Here is a 21,702-nt window from a genome sequence, read left to right as displayed (position 1 = left end):
TTAATGTACCATCAATAATCTCTGGGAAAAAAACGGTAAGGTTTTTCCATATTCTTCGAACGCATTTATTTTTTTAAAGGGCAGTTGCAGATATTGACGCATCATTTCGTTTTCAAGCTGTAATTTTGGTTGTTTCTTAGAAAGTGAATTCCCGTTAGCTTAGCTAGCGTCGAACTTTAGCCAGGTTTGAACTTTGACCTTTTGTCCCCACATCAGTTCCTCGTTGGGGGGGTTGTGTGTACTATGCTGCTGGTCCTGGACTGTAACAAAATAAACACAAGGCTGCTTTTCAGAAACATGTCTGTCAATTAGCGAAATTCAAATGTTTCAGACTTCTGTGGTGACTTTAAAGATGGTGAGTTTACTACATGGTGGAGAAAACGTTTAAAAGTTAATAAAAACTTTCTACACCGACTGGAAACAGTCAAAATATTGACACAGTATGCAGAATAAACAACAGAACACTTCCGAAAAGTCAAATAATTTCACTTTCAAAACATTATTTACAACCAGGAAAAAGACTTCAACCGATTTGACCTCTGAACTGGTTGGGGTCAACAGACAGCGTTTGTATTTTCAGTGGATCTGCAGGAGCTGCAGCTGGTGTGTTGGTCAGCAGGAGTCTTTACACCCGACACAGCTTCAGAGGGAAGTTCTCTGTGATCAGATGATCATCATGAAGCACGATGACGACATTTACTTCAAACTCTGAAAGACAAGAACAGATTTAAGACTATAAAGACCAGAAACGACTTATTCTACACCAACTTGTGAATTACACTAAAGTATTAAGTGTAGTTCAAATGCGTAGATAAGTAACATGAATAATATTACTGTTGAATCCCCAGCCTGTCGCTGTATAATAACCCGCTCTTTGAAAGAAATGCAGAAATCTCCAAATTGAGATTTTCACTGACCGACTTTAAAGTTGGTGGTCTCCAGCGTGGGGCAGGTGAACAGTCGGGGGAAGACCATGTAGATGGGGATGGAGAGGCCGTGGCACACGTCGCCTTCGGCTATCTGGATGTTCTGGATCTCGGTGGCGTCTCTGGCGTAACCCTCGGCGCAGCCTGAACGCGGCAGACAGAGTTAGAAATGCTGCTGCCACACGCAGGTTGAAGTGGCGGCCAGAGCGCGGACTCACCGCAGGTCTCCACCCGCACCAGCTGCAGCTCGATGCTCTTGACGGGGACGTCCGAGCTCTCCACCACCACCTCTCCGGTCAGCGGCTGGCTGATCACGCAGTTGGTGGCGTCCAGATGTCCTCTGATCAGAAACTTGGGCGGTGAGCCCTTCTGTAGGCAGACGGCAGTTCGTCCTCCAAGTTGCACTTTAAAATGTCAACTCAATCAAGCGTGAAGTTCAAAATGAATCCGCTTTATTGTTCTGACCTCGCGGGTGTTTTGCAGGGTGTCCGGGGTGATTTTGAAGTTGACCGGAGTGGGGACGACTTTGGATTTCTGTGGCTGGAAAAGAGATCGAAACAGCTCAAAGGTAAAGGTCATGTAGAGGTAATTATTTTGGTCTATGATGGGCACCAGGGAAGACCAAGTAAAAAAATCAGATTTTCCCCTTTCCACCCACTGGATGGCAGTGTTGTAACTTCATCCTCAGGAGGTAAAGTTAGACTTCCTCTATTATCAAGCCTGCCAAACAAGATGGCTGATTAAGACAGTAGTGACCTGTGCTGATCAGTGGATTGGTGTTGTGGTTGGACGTTGCCGTTTTCACTCACCTGACTGTGCACGATGAACTCGCAGTTTCTGCTCAGGTCTTTGGCCAGCAGGGAGCGCTTCATGTCACAGCGGAGAGTGTACTGAGGACAAAACAAAACTATTTTCAGTCTATTTTGGCCAAATGAGCACAATGTAAACACGGGAATCTCATTAGAATCACTTATTGACAGTCTTTTAAAGAGCCTGAAGGCTGATTTTGTTTGTGTGTTCAGAGGTTATGTGTATCAAATCATCTCAAACATCTTCTGCAAACATTAAGAATTCAATGTAACTCAAGTGTCCCAATCAATCAGCAGATCTCAGTCCAGTGGAGTGTTTAATTCATGTGGTGAACTGAGGGAGTCAGATGATGGACCTGCAGCCAACACTCAACTGAAGTTCGCAAGTCTAAAACTAGTTTAGACTAACTCACTGAATTTATGTGATCAGCGAGGCTTTTAGGAGTGTATGAAGGTATTCCCAGCTCCTCAGTAAGCGCTCGGACTGACCTGAATGTTTACGAAGACCCCGTGGTACGTCTCGTACAGAACTTTGTTGCCTTTGGTTTGCAGAGGGAACTCAAACGGGATCTCGGTTTTTCCTCCGGGGATTTTTCCAGGCTTGGCCACTTCGATGTTGCTGCTGATCAGCTGGATGGGCTGCAGCACATGACGGTCAGATTAGGAGAGGGAAAGACTTTTTCCAACCAGGAAGAGTTCACACGGATCAGACGGGCGTCACACAGCTGACCTTGACAGAGTTGTAGAACGCCTCAAAGACGCCGACGCTCTTGGAGCTGAGCTGCAGGTTGACCTGTCCCTCCATGCTGAGAGAGATGCCGTGATGCTGCAGCGGCTCCTTACACACCAACACGATGACACCGGCCACCGTTTCCTGCAAACAGAGCCACATCACTGAGGTCCTGTCTGCTGCGACACCTGCTGGAGCAGTGTTTATATCTTTATTTAAAGAAGTGAGCGTTGAACCTCTGTCCATTACAGTGACAGCAAAATAATGGGTCAAATAGAGTTTAGTGCACAAGATGCATGCAAGACAACTTATTTTTCTTTGAAACAGCTTTATTTTTCTTAGTAGTTCATGTTTGAAGGTGTATTTTGTAAAGGAGGTCAATAATAAAATACTTCCACTGAGTAAAATCTGTGGAATAGTCCTGACTGTTCAACCCCTGCAGAACTGTCAATACAGCTGATAGTTTGCATACTGTTCCCAAACTGTATGGTTAACTTTTTGACCCGATTATCAGTGTTTCTTGGTCGCGGAGCTCTCAGCTGAGAGCACCGAATCGCTCGGTGACACATTTCACCGTTACACCCCTCCGGTCAGCTGCGGGTCATGTGAGGCCGACGCCTCCTAAATACAACCGTATTAATCACGCACAGCTTTGCCCATACTTAGAAATAAAGACACCGATGACAATAAAGACAGTTTGCGGTTTACTGAGCAGGTTATTCTGTCCGCTAGCTAACACCGACAACAGCAGAAGACTCACCCCTTCATGATAGACTTTGTTGGCTCGTTTCAGCCTCAGATCCAGAGTGACGCTCATTTCTGATGATCACACATTAAACACTGAGCTTTGTTGATCCGATTCCTCCTGCTTTTACATTGAAACCTTCAAGGAGGACTCAGTTTTTGCCCATTAGCTTGCGTTAGCTACTTTGCAGTTTGAAAGTGACAACTTCCGGTCACGTCCTTCATAATAAAAACAGTAACACCCTCTTTAGGTCCTTCAAATTAAAAGCCCCCAAAAAGGTGAGGTGAATCCATCATTCGTCGAGAGAAAAACTCCAATGTCATGATATTTATGTCCTCCATAGATGCATTTAACAACAGCTATCACATTGTTCATAATGGTGGGTTTATATGATCCATCCTTGTGTTCATTTTTCCTTAAATTTAGTTTAAATGCAATAAAATCTGGAGGCTCACTTCGCCCTCCACCTGATATGTTATGTTCTCCTCATTTTTGCTCTCGAAACGAAATTATAATTTCAGTCTGGAAGGAAAATGGTAGAAATAACCTGCTGTGACCCACAGAAGTCTCACCAATCATTACACTATGAGGATTATTCTCATTTTTAACTTCAAACTTGAGTTTGGTGGATTATTTCTTTGTTTTGAAACAAAACCTGGTGATAAAGTTGAACTTGAGCAGCCTGTTATTTATTTGATAAATTCAGTTACAATTAAGCAGAACTTGCATTTGTAGGATGAGCAGCAGAGCTGAGCATGTGTGCTTTCAGAGCCACTTTCAAGTTAGTTATTTTCCTGCTATATCTTCTTTTTTTTGTCTCTAACAGGAAAAGATCAGATGTTGTTTGGATCAGAAACAGTCATCTCCAGTTTGCTGGTCGCTCCAACATGTTTCCACAACAAACCCTGAAAGCCTGAACAGCCGAGCTGCTGGAGGAACGAGTTTTGTCCTTGAAGAGGCTTCTGCTTTTAATCTGTGTGAGTACAGAGCAATTCAAGCCCTCCTGCGTGATCAAGGAGCTTAAATCACTTCAGTTTATTGAAAGGCAAGAAGCACAATCTGTATTGTGACATTTTGACAAATTCAATTCACTTTTTGTTCGTGCTTGTGTGTTTTTCGAGGGTCCACAAGCCAAGTCACCGATACGAATGAATTATTAATTTCACGTTTAATGACAGGATGATCAACATTCTGAAACAGGTATCAACTGAAACGACTGGATCAGACTGTAACTGGGTTTTTATTCCAAGGTAGAAAAAAAAACACAAATGCAGAGATTTAAATTTAAGACGTGAACTCTGGTGGATTCACTTAAATTTTTCTAATTCTCACACATTTTTGTGGTAAAGGTGTGTAAATTTTTGTGGTTTTTGCAATGATTAAATGTTGCTGAACACATTAGATACATTCCCTTTCACATCTATATCTTCTTCTGCACAGAAGTGTCCATCAGGATCCTATTCTGTGAACTCCACAGACGCTGTTTTGTAGTTTTATATCACTTTATCTTGTATATCCTAACAAACTACAAATCAGATTTCACTGGTCAAGCTGCTACGAATTTAGTCTCTTTGTTCCCTAAAAAACTATTCATTGACATAATTGGCCTTCCTGATAAACAGTTTACCCCTTCTTGTCGTCCTCCTCCAGTTTCAGCTTCTCCGTGTTGTTGCTGACGATCGCCGGGTCGCTGCTCGCCTGCACTTTGTCGAAGAACTTGAAGTTGGCCACGTAGCGGCCGCTGGGCGTGCTGAACAGCACCGGCTTGAACTCGTAGCCCCACAGGATCTCCTGGAGGTGCGGCTCTGACACGTGGCCACTGTGGACTCCATGGTGGCGTTGAGGGTGACGAGCAGCTGGAAGTCGCGGGTGAGCAGGTTCTCCGCCGTCAGGCCGGACAGGGGGCTGCGCTCGTCCAGGACGTGGTAGAAGGTGAGGGGCAGGATGAGGAATGGGCACTCGCCGCTGGAGTCCATGTGGAAGTCCACCGAGCTCTGGTGGATCTGCGTCTTCTCGCCCTCCTCCCGTCACGTTGGACTGGAACAGCTTCCCCGTCAGCTGGCACTGGATGAGCAGGCTCTTCCTCATGTTGGCCACCCTCAGCATCAGGCACAGCGGGCCCCGGCGCCGGCACACCGCCGCCGACTGGCTGAACTTGATGGTCTCCGCCAGCTTCTTGGGCCGCGCCAGCTTGGCCAGGAAGGTGCCGGTGACGAAGATCTCGGCCAGGCCGGTGATGACGAGCTGGGCCACCAGGGTGAAGATGGCCAGCGGGCACTCCTCGGAGATGCAGCAGAAGCCGTAGCCGATGGTGGTTCCCAAACTGAGGTCTGGGACCCCCTTTGGGGGCAGGGCTGGGTCTACGCAGTGGCAAGAGGGGGCCTGGCCCCCTCAAATAAATGTTGTGCCCCCTCAAACTAAATCCCCCAAAATATATTAGCACGAGCACGCACCCCATCATCCTCGCTCCGACGCTACATGTGGACCCCCCCCCCCCCCCCCCCCCCCCGCTGCACAGCTGCTCCCAAAGTGGAACTTTTTGAAAACGGTCTGTCTCCATGGGAACGAGGAAAAACAACACTTTGTGGCAACGTTTGGGCGGCGATGCTAACGGCTAACCAAGTCGTTTTCAGCGTTTCCGTGTAAACATCAAACTTTCCTGAAACAAATAAGCTAAAACTTTGCGTTTTCACCTGAATCGTCGTCGTGTAAACGGGATCTTCCTCTCTTGGTTCTCAGAAAGGGACAGTCTGTCAATCAAAAGATGTTTGCTGATTCGTTGCTCCTAACTGAAGGTGGTTTTGTCACGTCCCGCACTGCAGCGGCCTCCTAGTGGCGCTGTGCGGGTTCTGGTTTTGTTTTCCAGGTGGGTGGAGCTGGAGAGGAGGTTTGCTGCAGCGGGGGTTCAGCTCGTCAGCGGGATGGCTTTCAGCTGCTTGGAGCCCTGGCACTATTTAAGTGACGTCCGAGCTGGAAGTCAGCGCTGGATCGTAACATCAACGCCTGTGTGTGACGTCTGTTAGTTCTTTCAGCCTTGTCGCCGCTCGAGTTAACCTAGTTATTCCTTGTTTGCAGTTTGGAGTCTGGACCAGCTCGCCACAGCGCCCAGCAGCTCTCTGCCTCTCCAGCCGCCCACCTGCCCCGGACAGTCTCAGGACGCAGAGCTTGGACGCCAATTCCGAACCTCGCCACTGACAATTCGGAGTCTGCCCATTCTGACCTGCCGTCTGGACTCGTCGCTTCCTGACCCCCAGAATAAACTGATCTTTGAACTTTCTAGACCCGCCTCCGTCTTGCTGTCTGCGTCTGAGCCTCAGTACAGACCGTAACGGTTTTAGTCTCGTCAGATCAGACTGAGCATTTCAGACTCTGGTTCTGTCTCCGTCTCTTCGTGCTGGTTTGTGCTTGAATGATGACCGAGCTGCCGCTCCTCAGTGTGTGTGTGTTTGTGTGTGTGTGAACCGTCTGGGTGTGTTTGGCCGCCTCCCCCCCTCACCGTGTCTTTTCAGTGGACTGTACATAATGCTGCAAACTGCCTGGTTCTCCAGAACCCCAGGAAAACCCATGCAACGACCTTTAAGGAGACAGGCCAGCTGGCATGTAGTCCTGAAACTATGGGAGAGAAGTGAGTTTTATTTGTTTACATTACGTTTACAATGGCTCAGTTTTCATTTGTAAGGATATATATGTTGGTATAAACAAATATTTGCATATTTATTGCCTGAGGTTAAACGATATGACGTGTTTTGTGTTCTCACATTTGGAATATAATGTTGCGGTCATCACCTGTATTACTATCTGGATGATTTTTGGTAAAGTAGTTGATCATTTTTGTGACTAAGTGACTGTTTTCTGTACCTTTTTATGGTTAGAATGCATGGTTAACTATTTATTGTGATTTGGAGTCACTGAGATGTGTATTTTTGTTTTCTGAATAAATAAATGGTTCAGCTTTTGTTGTACATTTTGGAGGTGCCTTAAAAAAAAAAGGCTACCGATTCATATCTCTCTTCTTCAATAAAACCAAATACAAGCTGAGTGTTTCAGACTCCTTCTGTCCATCTCCAAGGCGTTTAGCTGGAGCAGCAGTCGAATGTTTGAGCAGCAGTGGAAACGATCTGGCCTGACGAGAAGAGTTTTATTGGCATGAAGTAAATTCCACTCCCTCCTCCACTCAGCCTCATTAAAATCACTATGAGTCTCCTCCATCACTGTCTCTCCCTGATCCTGCTCCACCCGTCCCTCCACCTCACCATCAGACGTTGGACAGGACGACCCGGACAGCCGGCTGGACCGGGACGAACCTGTCCCCGACTCCACCACAGCGCTGGCCTGCTCCACCTGGTCCAGGAAGACCACCACAGCGCTGTTCATCCCCACAACTGACTTCACATCATCGTCACCCGCCTTCTCCCCCACAGCCACGTCCTCCACGCCGCAGGGGGCAGGGCCACCACCCGGACACTATGTTTGCAGGTGAGCTGTCTGAGGGTGGTCATGTCAGCAGCCAGACCCCCAAACGGACAGCAAAACCCACCAAGAAACCTGAAAACGATATAAACTACTAAATGTGCTCTGTGATTAATAAACCACAGTGAAAGTGAACATTCGCAACTTAGACAAACAGAAAAAAACAAGCAAAAAGCAACGCCACACACACCACAATCTCACACACTCCTACCAATCACTCCCAGCATGCACTGCGAGAGAGAGAGAGAGAGACCGACAGAGAGAGAGAAGAGTTTGTTCATATGGAGGAAGAACAGGGAGTTCAGGAAAAATAAGCAGGTTTTTAACCAAAGAGAAAGGTTTTGATGTGATTGATTCCCTGAGAGGGATTCCCTCTGCAATCTGAAAAATTTAATCTAGAAATTATATTGATTTAAAAGATTAAAACCAAAATAAAGCAAAACAATGAATGTTTTTAAAAGGGGGAACTCATTTAATAAAAAAAATAATCCTGATTATATTAACATTCGGTCCCAAGAAAGAGAAACTGTCTTGGCAGAGTTTTTCCATTGTTCATCTGAGAAAAGGCTTTAAACGTAGCATTGTATCAGACGAATCAAATAAGATGGCTGCTGCTGACAACACAGTAAAACACCCATTGGTTAAAAGAAATAATACTCTCAGCAGTTTATCTAGAAACGTTCTTTGTACTCCTTGTTACACCCTGGCTCAGCGGGTGCAACATAAAGGAAGACGAGCCAACGAAAAGTTTAACAATTTATTACAGGTCTAGGAGTTAAAAACAAACAAGAAGTAAATCAATGGTAAGTGAGGTGGAGAGCAGCTGCTGCCATGCTGCCAGCCAGGTGGAGAGAGAGAGAGGGCGTGGCCAAGGTGGGGCTTTTATAGACCTCAGGTTCAGGGTCGGCTGCAAAACCTGGAACTGGAATGGCACACTTAATGCAGTTCACCATAACACCCCCTCCCATAAGCAAGTTGATCATGTCAACATGCAACATTATCCAGGAGTCTCACGACCTTGAAAGTGCATCAGCCAGGAGATTTTCACGTCCCCGGATATGACGAATATCCAATGTGAACCCCTGCAGGAACAGGCTCCATCTCATGAGTCGTTGGTTCGAGTTCTTCATGCGACCCAGGGCGACGAGTGGGTTATGGTCAGTGTAGACCACAACAGGTTGGCTGGAAGAGACATAAACCCCGAAATGCTCGAGGGCCATGATTAGAGCTAACGCCTCTTTTTCTATGGTGGAGTATCTGCACTGATGGACATTAAAAGCTACCTGACATGCCAGACACCAAACAAAAGGGACCTTAGGGCTAAGCAGGTTTGTTAGGGGAGCTGCAACAGTGGCAAAATTTTCGCAAAAACCCCTGTAATACCCTGCCATACCAAGAAAGCGTTTAAGGTCACGTCTGGTAATAGGAACAGAGTAGCTTGCAATGGCCTTGATCTTTGCTCCGACTGGACATACGGTTCCACAGCTCACAACTTTTCTCAAATAGGTAACGGTAGCCTGCCCGAACTCACACTTAGCCAGGTTTATCGTTAGATTGGCAGCTACAAGTCGGGAAAATACACAACCGAGTTTAGATAGATGGTCAGACCAAGAGGAACTGTAGATGACTACGTCATCCAAGTAAGCTTCACAACCATCAATGCCTTTCAGAACTGTGTTAACAAGACGCTGAAAAGTGGCTGGAGCGTTCCTCATACCAAAAGCCATGACACTGTACTGACAAAAATCATCAGGAGTGACGAAGGCCGAGATCTCACTAGCTCTCGGGGTTAAAGGGACCTGCCAATAGCCCTTCAAGAGGTCTAGCTTTGAGACGAATGTAGCAGACCCAACCCTGTCAATGCAGTCATCTAAGCGGGGTAAGGGGAAACAATCGGGCTTAGTGACTAAGTTCACTTTCCTGAAATCTGTACAAAACCGAGGGGATTTGTCAGACTTCTCAACTAGCAGACAGGGTGAACTCCATGGGCTACTGCTAGGCTGAGCAATACCATGCTGCAACATGTACTGTACCTCATTCTGCATCACCTGGCGCTTCTCAGGGTTCACTCTGTAGGGGTGTTGCTTAATGGGGGTAGCATCACCAACATCAATATCATGATGCAACACGCTTGTACACGTGGGAACATCTGAGAAGAGCTCAGGATGCCTGTGAATGACAGCCATGATGTCAGTACGCTTATCATGGTCTAAATAGGAAAGATGAGCTTCCAGGTTTGACAACGGCTCAGAGTTTAGTAACCTTCTTGCCAGCATGTTTTTTTTCAGCCATACCAACAGAGTCGTCAGGCTCTGAAACTGCGGTTGTCAGCACAGCTACAGGCTTCTGACCTGGTGGAACACTGTTCCTGTTGAAATAAGGCTTAAGAAGGTTAATATGGCACAGAATGTTTTCCTTCTCCTGTCTGGGGTCTTGATCAAATAATCGGTGTCACTAACTTTGCGCTCCACCTCAAAAGGCCCACTATACTGTGCCTGCAAAGTAGACCCAGGAAGTGGCAGCAACACCAGCACCTGATCCCCTGGAGAAAACACTCCATGCTTAGCTTTCTTGTCAAACCGATGCTTCAATTCGCTGGACCTCCTCCAAGTTTGACTTCGCAAGTTCACATGCTCTCTGAAGTTTGAACTTGAAATTACTCACAAACTGTAAGAGGCTAGACCCACCAGATGACTCCCCAAGCCATCTCTCTTTCAAAAGTTTCAGTGGTCCCCGAACTGTATGACCGAACACTAACTCAGCTGGACTGAATCCCAGTGACTCCTGAGTCACCTCTCTAACTGCAAAGAGGAGTAGAGGAATGCCATCATAAGAAGAAGAAATTCAGAACAAATTTAGGATAAAAAAGAAAACAAGAGGGCTACATTCCAGGCATAATTAGGTTAAACCAAAACAAAAAAAGAGATAATTTCTAGGCACAACTCAATTACCCCCCCCCCCCCCCCCCCAAAAAAAAAAAGAGGCACAAATAGGTTAAAAAAGTGTCTTTTATTAAGGAACAGCGACGCTGGAAAAGAAGAAGAATGGACTTTATGTCAAAATGGGTGTGTGTGTGTGGTGTGTGTGTGCGTGCGTGCGTGCGTGTGTGTGCATTGAGAAAAAAGAATTAAAAAAAAGATCATTATAAATTGACCAAGACTGCAGGATATTTTGTGCAGGGTTGTTGCTCATATTCTACGTATACAGTAGAGTTGTACAGTCTGACAGACAAACCAAAGGCTTCCTGCACCCGATTATTAATTACAGTGAGAATGTGTGTGTCGCTCCAGTCCATCAGAGCAAATATCGGATGTGTAGCTGCTGATAGAAAAGCAACAAAGAAAAGTTGTTCCATATCAAAAATAACAACAGAATTATTACTAAATGTAGTTTATTGTATATTGTTGAGTTATGCGTTTTAACCGGGTAAGTTAATTGAGAACTGCTTCTCATTTCCAAGAAGGACCTGGGATGTTTATCACCTTTCAGGATTGAGGAAAATCAAAGTGCTGGAAAAACTGGGAACTTAAAAAAGAACTTAAAGTAAGTGCCGGAGAAACAGACAAAAGTCTGCCTTTCATGATGAACCTCACAAGCAGACGAGGAACGTCGTGACAATACTTATGAAATCGACTCAAACCTCGGACACGGCTGACCTTGAATTTCTAGTTTCAGATTTGTGATTAACCTCATCGCCGTCGTCAAACATTCCTGAAGGAGGAGAGCGTTTCTCAGTCTGAGGTCGACAAAATATGCACCACATGATTTAGGTAAATGTTTCACTCAGGGTCAACTTCATTGTTTTTTTCTCCAAAAACAGTTAAAAAAAAAAAACAGTTGAATACAGATATTTATTATAACACATGTACTGTTTTGACAGTTTGTCATGCTGTGTTTTATCAGGCTTTTCCAACCAAACTCTGCTACATTTCCACTGATATGAGGATGTGGATGTATTTATTCCTCTTTCCAGTTCCCGTTTGGTTTTTCTCTTCCAGGGTTGAGATGAATTTTCAGGTTTATAATTAGTTCGGATAAAACTCCTGCATCCTTTTTTGAGTCGTGTTCCTTTTTTAAACCGATCTAACAGCATGTGTTCAGATTTTTATGACTGAAAATAAGTAAAAATGTGGCATGAATGAGTGCATACGACCTTTCCCCCCTTATGAATGTTGAAAATGATGTGACAGAGTTAAACACTTTTCAGAATTTCACTGCTAATGTGATTATCTTTGAGCTTAATGTGATAGTTTGAAGTGAAATCTGGTGTTTTGGACCACAGACCATAGAGAAAACAAGACAATGAAACAATTATCTTACACGGAATGACCATTTTTTAATTTACGGGGAAACGATAATTCCAGTCTGATGATCTGCATATCCTGCCTTCATCTGAACAAATGCAGGGCTGGAAGGATCTCAATGCCTTCAACCGTCTGAGCACGTCGCCCCTCAGAGAGCAGCTGAGCTCCTCAAACACACCACGACCAGTGACTAAATGTGTGTTTCAACACACAGATGCCAAACACACGAGGCTGAAGCTGTGAAAGCAAATACAGGACGATATTAAAACACAAAGCTCGGGCTTCATTTCTCTGTAGGCACAAACACGTGGATCTTATTTTGGGTGGAAAATAAAAATGACAAATCTTCAATTACACTTATCAGAGCGCAGCGTTCACAGAGCTCTATTAGTCACCATACAGCTGTTTTTTTTTTTTTTTTTTTTACAGTATCAATGAATAATCACCTAAAACAGACATTTTCCTGGTTTTTGACGCTTGAGGAAAAGACCTAAATTCCACATAAACCTCCTTTAATTTCTGGTTTCCTCATTAACCCAAAACAGAAACCTCCAGTTTAGTGTTCATGGCCTCCAGAGGTTCTGCTACACCTCTGAGGACTCTGACAGACAGAGTGGAGCCACTTTAAATATATGAGCTGAAAATTGTAATTGTGTTTCAGAAAAATGGTGGAAAAAAAAAAAAAAGTAAAAATGTTTAAAAAGAAGAAAACGTATGATGATGATGGACTTTTCTTCCTCCTCTTCATGTCGAGTACAGATCTGTGAAGCAGCTGCCGCTGATGTGTTCCCTTTTTTTGCAGGTGTTTCTTTGAGGGACTCAATGCACCACCTTGTGGTGTAAGCCTGTATTGCACCACTGAAAACGGCTGCGTCGAGCTGGAACACCCGCTGGTTTTGCCCGATGTACGAGCAGCACGTCACAACACTGTCGTTTTATCTTAAACATCCCCGCTGGACTGTTTGGCTGTGGCTCAGGAGCACTGCGGCGGAGGATTGGCCGTGGTGGCTCTCAGGATTCCTCGCAGCACCTTGTAGTTGCTGAGTGGCTGGTTCTCTTTGGGGGGGTAACAGGGGCCGCGGTCCGTCGCGTAAGAGTTCGGAAACCGCAACACCCAAAGGCCGTCGGTAGGCAACACTATATCGGTCTGCTCTGGATGGAAGACGGGGCACGGAGGAGGACCGGGCTGGACCTGAAACACACCCAGCAAACAAGAAAACATCAAGTGAATTAACAGCTGAAGCTAAAAATAAGATGAAGATGATTTTTGCTCCTGTTGTCACTGACAGGATCTGGCATCTCATAACCATCACCCTGTCTGAGGGGCTGAGAGAGAGTCTGGGTTCACCTGAGGGTTTAGGGTGACTTCCAGCGGAGCGTCAGGCACCACGATGAAGAGTCGGGACAGCTGGGCGAAGTGCGGCTTCAGGCTGCGCCCCTGAGCCGGGGACGGGATGTACAGCGGCATATCGGTGTTCAGCACTCGGGTGGCAGGATCTTTGGTGCCGCCGGGCCCCAAAACCTTCACTATCTTATCGGGCCCGCAGCTGATGAAGCGCCTCCCTCGGCCGTCTTCGTACTCGAAGCCCACGAAGACCCGGGCCATGTCGTCTCTCCGGCGGCTCCTGCCCAGCCCCCCCGTGCTGCCCCGCTTTCCCACCAGCGACTTGTTGGGCGCGGGCCACGAGGAGGCGCCGTCCAGCGACTCCGTCAGCCCGGCGTCGTCCTCGGAGCGGGAGCGGATCACCAGGTCCCAGGGCAGCAGGAAGGAGGACCCGGGCAGGAAGCCCGGCTGCTCCAGGCCCGTGTGGCAGTTGTACGACTTGGCCGGTCCCAGTTTGACCAGCGACCAGCTGGAGAACTTGGGCAGGAGGCCTTTGGGGCAGCCGGAGTGCATCATGCCGGGGAGGTACTCCACGGTGGAGGGCTGGCGGTCGATGAGGCTCGGCCTCTTCTGCTGGACCTGGGTCTCCGCGCCGTCCCCGTCCCCGTAGGGCCCCAGGCTGTCGGTGGACTGACCCAGGCTGAGGGCCAGGCTGAGGCTGGTGTCTCCGGGGGTGTGGCTCTGGGCCGTGCTCGGCTCCTTCAGCCTGTCGGTCTCCCCGGAGCTCGAGGCCTCGCCGGGGAGCTGGTTGCAGGCTGGGGCCGGGTCGGGAGTGCTGGGCTGGAAAACCGGGAAGTCGATCCTCTCCAGCTTCCCGCAGCATTTCTCCTCCAGCATCTGGAGACAAACACAGTGAGGTCCGATTATCGCGCGACAAAATGTTTAATACAGACGCGGCGTCATAGTGATGTGACGGCAGACGGGTTCTGTTATCGGTCCTGACCTGGTAAAAGTCATAATTGGCGGCCTGAATGTCAAAGGGATCCTCGCGGGGCGCCTGTTTCCTGCCGCAGTTGCAGGCGCTGGTGGAGCGCCCCCTGCTGTTGTGGTTCATGATGGGCGGGTTGTGATCCATGTCGGGTTTCTCACCTGCAGACAAAAAGGAAACATCAGTTGTTTTAGAGAAAATCATCAAAATGTAATTTTTTTTCTAAGTGAATCTTTTCTATGACGCTTTCATTTCTTGCTGCGACTCTCCCGTGGAAAAAAAAAAAAAGCAAGCGTGAATCAGAGGCTTGCGTCCGACCTGGCTGAGGCAGCAGGTGGAACTTGTGAACGCAGTGCTGGTCCGTCAGGCTGCGCTCCTCGCACAGCTGGTGCCCGTTGCTCCAGAACTTGTAGCAGTCCTCGTGGAGCTGCAGGGCGTAGCGCTGGAAGGCCACGCCCCGGGCGTGCTGGCTGTACACCCGCAGCGCCTGGGCCAGCTGGTTCTTGTGCACCGTGGTGGTGTAGTTGTGGGGGAGGTTGGACTGGTAGGCGCTGTGAGCCAGCGGCAGAGCCTTCTGGCACCGGTTCTCCGAGAACTTGGCGTCGGCGTCGAGGAAGCCTTCCAACACCTTCACCTGACTCTGGACCTTGGTGGCCAGCTCTGCTATGTCCTCCTCTGTGTTGTTGATCAGGACTTGGTGGAGTCTGGAGGCCACCTGGACCCACTTGGTGTAGGTGGGCAGCTCGAAGTGCGAAGGCTGCGGGTTGCGGCCCACGCTGTCGTCGAAGCCCTTCTTGGTCAGGACCAGGTCCACGTGCTGCCAGAGGAACTCCTTCAGGCTGCAGTCCACCAGCTGACCGCCCATCGAGATGCCGCCGGGGTCTCCAACAGGCTGCCGGGCCGAACGTCTCATCTGCTGGTAGCGCCTCGGCCCCGACACGGTCACGGCGGCTTCCTGCTCGCACAGGATGCAGTTGGACCGCAGCTGACTGAGCAGCGCCCCCACGGGGTCCTCGTCCGAGGCCGGGATCACGTACACGAACGCCTGGTTCGCCGGCACGGTGAACAGGCAGTTGCTGCTCTGGTTGGTCAGGACCCGGCTTTTACGGAAGATGCGATAAATCTGGTCCTCCAGGGCGTGCTGCAGCCTCCTCCGGGGAGAGTGCTTCTTGGGCTTGTCGGGGTTTCCTCCAGACTCTGAACCGTTTCCTGAGACCTTTGGGACAGGACAGATAAACAAGGTTACGTTTCTAAAGGTGCCGCCATATTTGGATAATCAGCAAACAGGTGGAGGCAGTTAAAAGAACATGACGTCTTGGGAACAAGAAACACTCAAAACCCACAGAGATGCACTAAAATCAACAGAAAATGAAAAGAAAAGGTAAAGGTTTCCATGATTAACTACAAAATAACTTAAGAAATGTTAACAATTTAAATAAGACATTAAGGATAGTAAAATCATACAGATAATTAAAAAAAATCAAACCATAGCAATCACCACCAAGACAAACAACAACAGAGAGGACAGATAAACAACTAAAAAGACGAGAAAATCCAAACAACCACAAAGGCAGCAACGGAGCAGTTTATGACAGATGATGAGGATGTAGGGAGAAGAAGAGGAAACACGACAAACCTTGAGCGAGCTGTTCATCTGGAAGACGAAGAGCAGCCTGGGAGGACAGGGCCTGCAGTTCAGCTTCCACTCTTTGGACACCGGGCAGTCCTTGATGACAGCCCGGATCAGAGGCAGCGCCTTCTGCCGCAGGGCGTCCAGGGCCCGGAACAGCCGGTCGTAGGACACGTCGAAGGTGTGGTTGGGGTGCACCAGCAGCAGGACGTGGCACACGGAGAACATGTAGAGCAGGTGCAGGCAGTGCTGCCGGTCCAGGCCCTTCCAGAAGTCGTGCACCTCGGAGTGGCTGCCGGCGGCGCTCAGCGTCCGGCAGGCGCGCAGCAGCTGGCGGCTGTCGCACACGGAGGACAGCAGCAGGTACAGGACGCGGTTCTCCTGGTGGTAAAACGCCTGGATGAGGCTGTCCGCGGAGCCGCCGCCGTCTTCCGGGTCTCCCGACACGGAGAAGATGTGTTTGTCCGCCAGCGTGTTGATGAGCGAGTCCTTCAGCGGGCCCGGCTGCATGCTGCTCTTCCCGAAGATACCGACCACGCACAGGCCGTCGTCCCGGTACGCGGCGTCCTCCAGCACGTCCGCCTGCAGCAGAGCCCCCATGCTCACCGGGAGAGCCATGTTGACTTCCTTCATGTTGAAGACGGGGGAAGGAAAACAACGACGGACACGGCTGTGCGTCCTTTTCCGGTCCGTCACGATAACATGTTCGGGTAGATACAACGACTGTTGAAGATGCTGCGGATTACAGGGCTAGAATAAATGCACAAGCTAACAAAAAAGTAAAATACTACTACTACTACTACTACTACTACTACTACTACTACTACTAATAATAATCCAGATAATAATATGGAATAATCTCACTCTAGATAGATATATTAGAAAAGAATGGACTTTATTAATCCCACAGCTGAAAAATTTACAGGTGCATTACAAAATACAAATACATACAAAAGAAAAAATATTCAAACTACTTTGACTATTTATCTATATACTCCTCTAGACACACAATACAGAAATATCTAAGTATTTTTTGAAAGTTATTGAACACAATAAATAATCTATGGGTATATGTGCATGAAAATATTCAGATATTGTCTTTCAAACAAGCTGCTGCAGTCGACATTATTCATGTAATGTTGGCGATGCCTACTAACACATTTCTTTATTCATTCCAGTACAAGCAAATGTGAAAACATTTATTTCTATTATATATACAATACTCAATTGGACGTATTACAGAGGCACTTTGAACCCTCAAAGTGGTATACTGATGTAGGATGAGAATAAGAATGTATGAGAAAACTAAGCAAGGGACAAAACAATGAGTTTGTACCCCTATATCCCCGATAAGAAGGTATACAAAAAAAGAGGGAAAAATTTCCATCAAAATATGAAAAAAAATGTTGTGTATGGTGCAATGGTTGCATATGGGAAATGCCATCGTTATTGTATAATGATAAACACAATTCCTATGAAAAATGTTCAAGTTTTATGAGACTGTCAATTTAGCATTTTCATCATCTGTGAGCCACAATCACCCTCATTCAAGGAGTAAACTCTTGAAACATTAAAAAAATGTCTTCACACTGTTCAATTTGCAGGCAGTGTTACATTTCCATTGTGTATACACTTTCAGAATTTCACAGGCAATGTAGTAGTTTTTTTAATTATTTCTAAAGATTTCTTAGAAATAAAAATATTGTAATGATTATCCTGTCATATTTGAAATTGGTACGGTGAGTGATCTACCATTGTGGAAGGCCCGTCCATGCTTCACATGTCCGCGTGGGTGCGCGTTGCGCGTTGGTCCGCGTGACGTAAAAATCGTCATGAATTCCTGTCCGCTAGGGTCCGCGCGGACCGGTCCGCGGACGTCCGCGCAGCAGCCAGAATTTACCGCGTTGCGCATTGCGCGCAGGTCGCGGAAGAGTGCGCCTGCGCCAGAGCGCCATAGCAAACAAAACATGACGGTAAAAGTGAAAGTAGACGGAGATACAGCCTGATGGCTCCACTTAAAGACACCAAAAGAGTGAAAAACTCGTGGAAAGAGAGAGCAGACTGTCTGGAGGGAGGAGAAGGTCTGCAGACAGAAGTGAAAAAGTAACTAATCGCTCCGGCGCTGCCCCGCGATTCAGAAACAGAAAAAAAAAGGCTAAATAAACTTTAATACTTAAAGATAATGTACTGGCAATGTATGTGCTTAATTTTCTCTAAATAATCCGTAATAAAGGAGAAGATAAACAGTCTGTAGTGCCGGAAAAGCTTGTCGAGGCTGCGTGAATCACCGCGCCTGCATGAGACGCGCACAGCTGAGCTCAAAATGTAGCATGGTAGAAAGCGCGTCCGCATCGGTGGTGCGCGGACCTTCCAAAGCGGACGCGGAAACGCGTACATGTGAAGCATGGACGGGCCTTAACACACATCACTATCCATTTCATTAACCATTTCATCTTACAAAAAGCATCATTTATGTCCATGACAACTATTATGTTTTGAGTAATCCAGCTGAGACTCCAGAACGTTTTTCCTCAGGCTAAACTGACCATCTCCTGACACACACTGTTTTTCAGTATTCCCCAGTGTTTTCCAGGCTCTGCTGTTGGTGTGTGTAATTCCCGGTGGCATGACCTTTGAAACTGATCTGCTCTTGGGGATAACCCTAATCTGACCTGTATACAAAACAGGGGATGCCTTGCCAACTCCAACCAGCTGATGCATCCTCTACTTTTATACGCCTACACTGTACAAACTTAATTGGGGTTTCTTTGGGTTAATCCCATGACTGCCTCCAGGTAAGTCTTGTATTTTCCACTTGGATGCGGTTCTAGTCTGGGGACATTCAATGACCTGGCAAAACTTTTCGTAACACCTGCTGATGAGGATTTAACACTGGTTTTTTAATCTCTGTTTTTTTATTTTTATTCTTCGTTGACGCCGCTGTTTATCCAGTCACGACTCAAATGCAGTATTTTCAGCCGCACGCGCTTCCGCGATGGGGATGCAGATCTGCGCGTGCAGCTCATCGGAGGGGGTCGGGAGCGCGAGCAGAAGGCGACATAACACCTGGCGTGAGGAGGCAGCGCTCTGCGTGCGCGTCCCCGCCCTCCGTCGTCACGCCTCTGACGTCAGCGCCCTCCGATCATCCGAAATCCCTGATAACGCGGTGCGCGCTCCCGCTCGGCTCTGAATGGGGGCTCAGTCCAGCCTGTGACAGCTCGTCCGGTTGCGCGCAACTCTCCCGGGCTGCTCCGAGACTCTCCGCCAGACCACGGCGGCCCCGCTTCCTCCGCCCGCTCAGGTAGTATGGTGGCGGCGGCGGCGGCGCCAGCCCGCCCGGTGTCTCTGACTCTTTTCTCCTCAAGTTAGTGCACCGCGCTCACACTGACGGGCGGAGCTGTCTCTGTCTGTCCAGGAATGAGAAATGATGGCCGGCTCTGCAACAGAGGAGAAAACCTTCCGACGGTTCCTGGAGCTCTTTCTGCGGGAGATGAGGATGCCTCTGCAGGACAGCGACCCGCCGCCGCTGCGCCCCTTGACGGACCTGGTGTCTGAGGAGGAGGTGGAGGGGGAATGCCTCGACCTGTGCCTCCAGCACCTCTACAAATAGTTAAGTCTCCACTTTTCTTTTCTTGTCCTGGCATGCTCCAGTTAGCAGATATTGTGCTCTGTTTTTTTTTTTTTTTTTTTGTTTTTTTTTTGCACACACATATATAAAAAGGAGTGTTTATTGCGAGGGGGGAGCTGCCGGGTCCCCTTCATTACTCACACGCGCCTCTGGCTGCTCCTTGACGCACAAAAATGCCAGAATACCTGTCTCTCCATCACCGCGCAGGGTGTGTCCGGCCGCAAGTTTAGACAAAGTGTGTTTACCGACGCATTTATTTCAGGAGAAAAGCCTAAAGCAGAAGTTGAAACCTTTCTCTTCTCTCTCTCTCTCTCTCTCTCTCTCTCTCTTTCGCTCGGTGCGTTATGGATGAGAGATATTCAGCGCGCACCGACTCTTGCCTCGTGCCACCGGTTTTATTCATACGGCGATTATTCTTTCACGCCAGCGATGTCACAGAGCTGGAGGTCTTGAAAAGGTGAACCCCTGGTTTTGCGTAACAGCGCGACGTCACTGTGGTGTAGGAGGGGGAGGAAGCCATCGCCATCGCTGCTGAGCGCATCTTCATGCGGGCTAAAAATAACCGCACCGGTTACGTTATTAGCCTCGATCGTTGCACTCTTTAAAACCCAACTCACAGACTCAGTGGATGATCACAGGAAAGCACAAACATCAGCCGAAACGCACAAACACCCTTCTTTCTTCTTTCCTTCAATAAAAAGGGGGAAAACTTCCGGCCGCATGCACACAACCCAAATACTGACCGGAGGGTTTCTGCTTTGACAGCCACTGAGATGAATTCTTAATAATTCAGTGTTTCATTTGTGGACAAACTTGGCAAAAACTGTAAAATGCAGAAAGAGAGAGCGGCTGCTCTGAGCTCTGCTGGCCTGGTTTCGAATCCAAAATAGGTGCAGAAAGTGTGCTGGGAAGAAGAAGAAGAGGGTGGAAGGACTCATCTAGGGCACCGAGAGGCAAGAGGGAGCTGCTGCCTGCCTGCACGTCTGAAAACCTCTTCAGCAGACACATGAAGCAGAGCTGCCGCTCAGGTCAGAGGAGCATCTGGTGGTGGCAGGAGGATGGATCTCTCACACACACAGACACACACACACATAGACACAGACACACGCACACACAAGCTGCTGCTGTGCAGTCGGGTGTTTATTCTCTGTGCGTCCCCATATTTAACCTCCACGTCCAGATCGATATTAGTTCGCCACACCTTCATATTCTCTAAGTCACGGTGTGCAGGTTTGAGTGGCGCGTGGATATAAGGTCACCGAGCATTAAACACTCATCTTTTTCACAGCTTGCCGCCCCCTCCTCCCCCTCCTCCTCCTCACCTTCCTCCTCCTCCTCCTCCTCCGCCTCCTCCTCTCAGTCTCCATCACTGTTCACTGATTCTGAACAGATCTGTTTTAAGGTTTCAAACTGAAACATAAATGCACATCAGTTTTCCTCCCATGTGCTAAATGTAGTGTGAACATGTCCAAGACTCATGGGAGATGTAGTTTTTAAACATTTAGATGAGGAGGTGTTTGCATGCTGTTCGATGTTACATTAAAGTCCCTAAGCTGCTGTGTAAAACATTTTTTCCTAACATATTCACCAGTTATGGCGTTTATGTGTTTGAAAATAGCAAGCTAACAGCTAGTCCAGCCTGCTTTGTATATATATCCAGTCTGGCCTTGGTTTGAAATGAAAAAATGGTAATAAACAGGAAATGCTGAATAAAAGACCTGAACTCTGACAGGAACTCAGAAGAGCAACTGAAGACAAACTGGATGCAGCGACTCACTTCTGCCACCTGATGCACAAACGTGGCATTGCTTAAATTCTCCATTCTGCACCTTTAACAAGGTCATGTGGCATTTTATTTTATTTATTCACATCAAATTCTATGTGCAAACATGTTAACACGATCTCAGTCATGCATGTAGAAGTCACTCTATCCTCCACCGTGCCGCTCTATATCTCCACTTTAGCAAATAGCAAACAGCAATGTGCACATGCAGCATGGACAAACACACGTTTACTGTACGAGGGATCCAGGTGTGACATACTTGTTTACATAAACTGACACTCTGATGGCTTTGTAGCAGCTGTGTCTTTTCTTTATAAAAAGTTCCAACTCAGTACAACAGTATGGGGGGAAACACTCTCTGATTT

General features: G+C 47.6%; 4 protein-coding genes across 6 annotated transcripts in view; 1 reads left to right on the top strand and 3 right to left on the bottom strand.

Annotated features, from left to right (window-relative positions):
* Positions 1-470: 470 nt before the first annotated feature.
* Positions 471-21,301, bottom strand: vps26c (VPS26 endosomal protein sorting factor C). 2 transcript variants are annotated; one of them, XM_030100221.1, is made up of 10 exons: positions 21,291-21,301; positions 18,883-18,884; positions 3,226-3,392; positions 2,466-2,609; positions 2,225-2,374; positions 1,736-1,816; positions 1,392-1,466; positions 1,145-1,292; positions 918-1,070; positions 471-708 (listed from the first exon to the last, which is right to left on the bottom strand). In XM_030100221.1, the coding sequence occupies exons 3-10, from the start codon at positions 3,280-3,282 to the stop codon at positions 626-628; spliced, it is 891 nt and encodes a 296-aa protein (XP_029956081.1). In that variant the 5' UTR covers positions 3,283-3,392; positions 18,883-18,884; positions 21,291-21,301; the 3' UTR covers positions 471-625. The 2 variants fall into 2 exon arrangements, with proteins under 2 accessions (XP_029956081.1, XP_029956080.1); XM_030100220.1 differs by lacking the exons at positions 18,883-18,884; positions 21,291-21,301 and having other exon boundaries at positions 1,145-1,295.
* On the bottom strand, positions 4,834-5,668 carry kcnj15 (potassium inwardly rectifying channel subfamily J member 15). The gene is made up of 2 exons (XM_030101418.1): positions 5,664-5,668; positions 4,834-5,533 (listed from the first exon to the last, which is right to left on the bottom strand). The coding sequence occupies exons 1-2, from the start codon at positions 5,666-5,668 to the stop codon at positions 4,834-4,836; spliced, it is 705 nt and encodes a 234-aa protein (XP_029957278.1).
* Positions 12,355-16,583, bottom strand: smg8 (SMG8 nonsense mediated mRNA decay factor). The gene is made up of 5 exons (XM_030100217.1): positions 15,933-16,583; positions 14,615-15,512; positions 14,312-14,457; positions 13,333-14,205; positions 12,355-13,176 (listed from the first exon to the last, which is right to left on the bottom strand). Exons 1-5 carry the CDS (start codon positions 16,557-16,559, stop codon positions 12,958-12,960), a joined length of 2,763 nt encoding a protein of 920 aa, XP_029956077.1. The 5' UTR covers positions 16,560-16,583; the 3' UTR covers positions 12,355-12,957.
* The window catches only part of ppm1e (protein phosphatase, Mg2+/Mn2+ dependent, 1E), a 31,864-nt gene continuing 29,232 nt past the window's right edge, over positions 19,071-21,702 (top strand). Inside the window, exons 1-2 of one of the 2 annotated variants that reach the window (XM_030100219.1) lie at positions 19,071-19,227; positions 19,342-19,535. In XM_030100219.1, the coding sequence (XP_029956079.1) occupies positions 19,351-19,535 (185 nt within the window). In that variant the 5' untranslated portion in view covers positions 19,071-19,227; positions 19,342-19,350. Of the gene's footprint in view, positions 19,228-19,289; positions 19,536-21,702 lie in introns of those variants that run through there. The other variant, XM_030100218.1, reaches the window with a different exon arrangement.

This window comes from Salarias fasciatus, chromosome 10 (assembly GCF_902148845.1).
Source record: "Salarias fasciatus chromosome 10, fSalaFa1.1, whole genome shotgun sequence".
In the NCBI taxonomy this organism is placed as follows: Eukaryota; Metazoa; Chordata; class Actinopteri; order Blenniiformes; family Blenniidae; genus Salarias; species Salarias fasciatus.
This window is presented reverse-complemented; position numbering and strand designations above follow the sequence as displayed.

Bases quoted from the DNA above. Each gene is read 5' to 3' on its own strand.
- smg8 (XM_030100217.1), bottom strand. From the start codon at position 16,559: ATGAAGGAAGTCAACATGGCTCTCCCGGTGAGCATGGGGGCTCTGCTG. The intron at 15,513-15,932 runs GTTTGTCGTGTT...CCTGTCCCAAAG, and splicing joins AGATGAACAGCTCGCTCAAG to GTCTCAGGAAACGGTTCAGA. The intron at 14,458-14,614 runs GTCGGACGCAAG...TTTTGTCTGCAG, and splicing joins CCACCTGCTGCCTCAGCCAG to GTGAGAAACCCGACATGGAT.
- vps26c (XM_030100220.1), bottom strand. From the start codon at position 3,282: ATGAGCGTCACTCTGGATCTGAGGCTGAAACGAGCCAACAAAGTCTAT. The intron at 1,296-1,391 runs GTCAGAACAATA...GTCTGCCTACAG, and splicing joins CCCTGCAAAACACCCGCGAG to AAGGGCTCACCGCCCAAGTT. The intron at 1,071-1,144 runs GTGAGTCCGCGC...TGCCGCGTTCAG, and splicing joins GGTGCGGGTGGAGACCTGCG to GCTGCGCCGAGGGTTACGCC.